The sequence below is a fragment of the Palaemon carinicauda genome, chromosome 4 (assembly GCF_036898095.1).
Source record: "Palaemon carinicauda isolate YSFRI2023 chromosome 4, ASM3689809v2, whole genome shotgun sequence".
NCBI lineage: Eukaryota > Metazoa > Arthropoda > Malacostraca > Decapoda > Palaemonidae > Palaemon > Palaemon carinicauda.
The window spans coordinates 84,612,954-84,615,218 of record NC_090728.1 but is presented as its reverse complement, the minus strand read 5'-3'; the positions used below and the strand labels follow the sequence as shown (position 1 = coordinate 84,615,218).

Sequence of the window (2,265 nt, the reverse complement as noted above, 5' to 3'; positions counted from 1 at the left end):
CGTTATGATGGTTCAGTGTACCATAAAAACGATCAGCCCCGTGGTTTAAAATCAAGTGTACTGACTAGTGTGATAGAGTGATTGTGTTTTTCTTAGGCTGTTAAATTCATTTTATGGTATTGTAAAAGTAATTCATATTGTTTTGGCCAGCAAAGGCTTGAATTTCTTTGGCTCTCTCTACACATCAAGTTCTATAGCATGCAGTATGTATTTGATATTGTTCATCCAGTCTCATAGTTTGCAAAATGTGTGTCATGTGCTTTCGTTTTTGCTCAATTGATTGATGTATAGGGTCTATTTTTTCATCAAACGAATCTGCATAAGAGCCATTAGTGAAGCCAGTTGTAAGTGCTGTAGCATCTTATATCAGTTTGCATTATTGTGTCTACTCAATGCCTAGGTCTTCCTCGGGAATATTGACTAAGAAAGAGAGGTCTTCAGCCATTTGAGAGCAAGAAGTATCTCCTGTCTCCTAGTTTTTCAGTGCAATACATTTCAATTTCCTAAGCATGGTCTGTTTGCATATTTGAAGTCGAATTTTGAATTGAAGATAGATCTCATAAATTGATGCTGTGACCAGCACTCCATCTCAAGCATTGCTTTAGATATGCCTACATCACTTGTGTTGATCTGCCTGGTCATGGTGTGGTCTAGCATGTGCTAGTACTTTGATCTTTGATGCATCCATGTATTTTAGCTTACCGTTGAGCTGGAATAGAGTATTTGTAATATGGTAGGAGTAGTCAGATGCCAATAGCGATCATACTGCTCATGACATTAGGATCTGTGGCACTTCCCCTTTGACCCTTGATTTTCCCAACACGACCATTGAAATTCCCCAACAGGATGACCTTGTCCGTTTTGTTGATGTTTTTAGCACTGCATCAAGGGCACAGTAAAAGTTGTTTTGTTATCTGGTCCACTACTTCTAAGAAGTTTGGAGTAGAAAATGTTAGGCGTGTTTTTTCTAGTCACCTTCTTTGGAAAGTGTGATCTGTACAACTCCTTAAAATGATAGCTCAGTTGCACATGTGTCTGACGACGAAGATTAACATGCCAAAAGTCCCAAATTTGATCCCTTAGCAGCTGGTTTTAGATATCGTTTTTTTATGTAATGACAGCCATGTTTAAAAGATAATAACCTAAAATTAAATAGAAGGTCTGTTAGATTGAAATATCTTTAAACAGAAAGTTCAAAGAACACCAGAAAGTTACATTCCGTATAGATATGCAGGGTACTAAATTACAGAATTAATTCTTGGCTGAATGAATATCATTATACTTAATCGATGTCTTTAGGCTGAAAATTTTAAAAGTTTACACTGCTCATAGACAAATTCATTATCATTTACTATAAATAGTTTTTTTTATTTTCCATTGGAGTAATTCATTGTTTTCCTTTCATGTACTTTCTTAGACATGAAATTGTCTGAATTTAAAGTATCAGTTATTCTGTTTCTTCTTTATTCCAGGTAATCCAGAATTTGAGAAAGTCGTCGGAGGTCAACTAATGTCAATGACTTTCTTCCGCCTCTACCAGAGCATCTTCACCATCTTCAAGCACAAAGACTTAGAGAATGAACTGGAGAAGCTGGACGGGGAGGTGGTGCTGAGTCTCAAACTAGAGAAAATCACCAAAATCGTGCCCAAGTCACCTGAAAGATACTGGCTGAGGGAAATCCTTGATAACACTCTCACCCTTTATTACATCACCATGTAGACAGAAGAAATGACAGCATATTTCTATGAAATATCTGCCCATTTCGTAACTGAGACATATAGCATTACATGAGCATTATCTATAACAGTTCCTTATATGTATCAGACTTATATAAATATAACAAAAGCGTAAAAAAAAATGTGAACTTATTCTCCCTTCGTTACCCTTGTGAATGGGGACTTTAAACATAAAAGGAAGGTAAGTGATAACTGTGCTAAAATTCTTGTAGCAGAAAGGTTCATCTACAAACACTGAGGTTTGAAACAATTAATTAAATTTGTAATTTGTGACTATGTGTTCCTGTAACATGTATTTCTCTGTGTTAGACAATCTTGAGTAGTATTGTCTATCATATATCATGAACTAAGAAACATGCGTAGTTGTACGTAAAATGAAGTTCTACGCAATTGCCCTTTTGTTAAAGAAGCTCTACGAGCTCTATGACTTTGCCTTATGATGTCAGCATCTATACTTTGACGGACCTCTCAATTAATGAAGGTCCTATTTAAACAGAAAATAGAACTTCGGTCAAAATTTTATTGGGT

The 2,265-nt window shown here is 35.9% G+C and overlaps 1 protein-coding gene across 6 annotated transcripts in view; it reads left to right on the top strand.

Annotated features, from left to right (window-relative positions):
- The window catches only part of tsl (torso-like), a 144,199-nt gene extending 142,351 nt beyond the window's left edge, over window positions 1-1,848 (top strand). For all 6 annotated transcript variants that reach the window (XM_068372413.1, XM_068372411.1, XM_068372409.1 and 3 more), the window contains one exon: window positions 1,473-1,848. In XM_068372413.1, the coding sequence (XP_068228514.1) occupies window positions 1,473-1,720 (248 nt within the window). In that variant the 3' untranslated portion in view covers window positions 1,721-1,848. The remainder of the gene's footprint in view (window positions 1-1,472) is intronic.
- The last annotated feature ends 417 nt before the right edge of the window (window positions 1,849-2,265 follow it).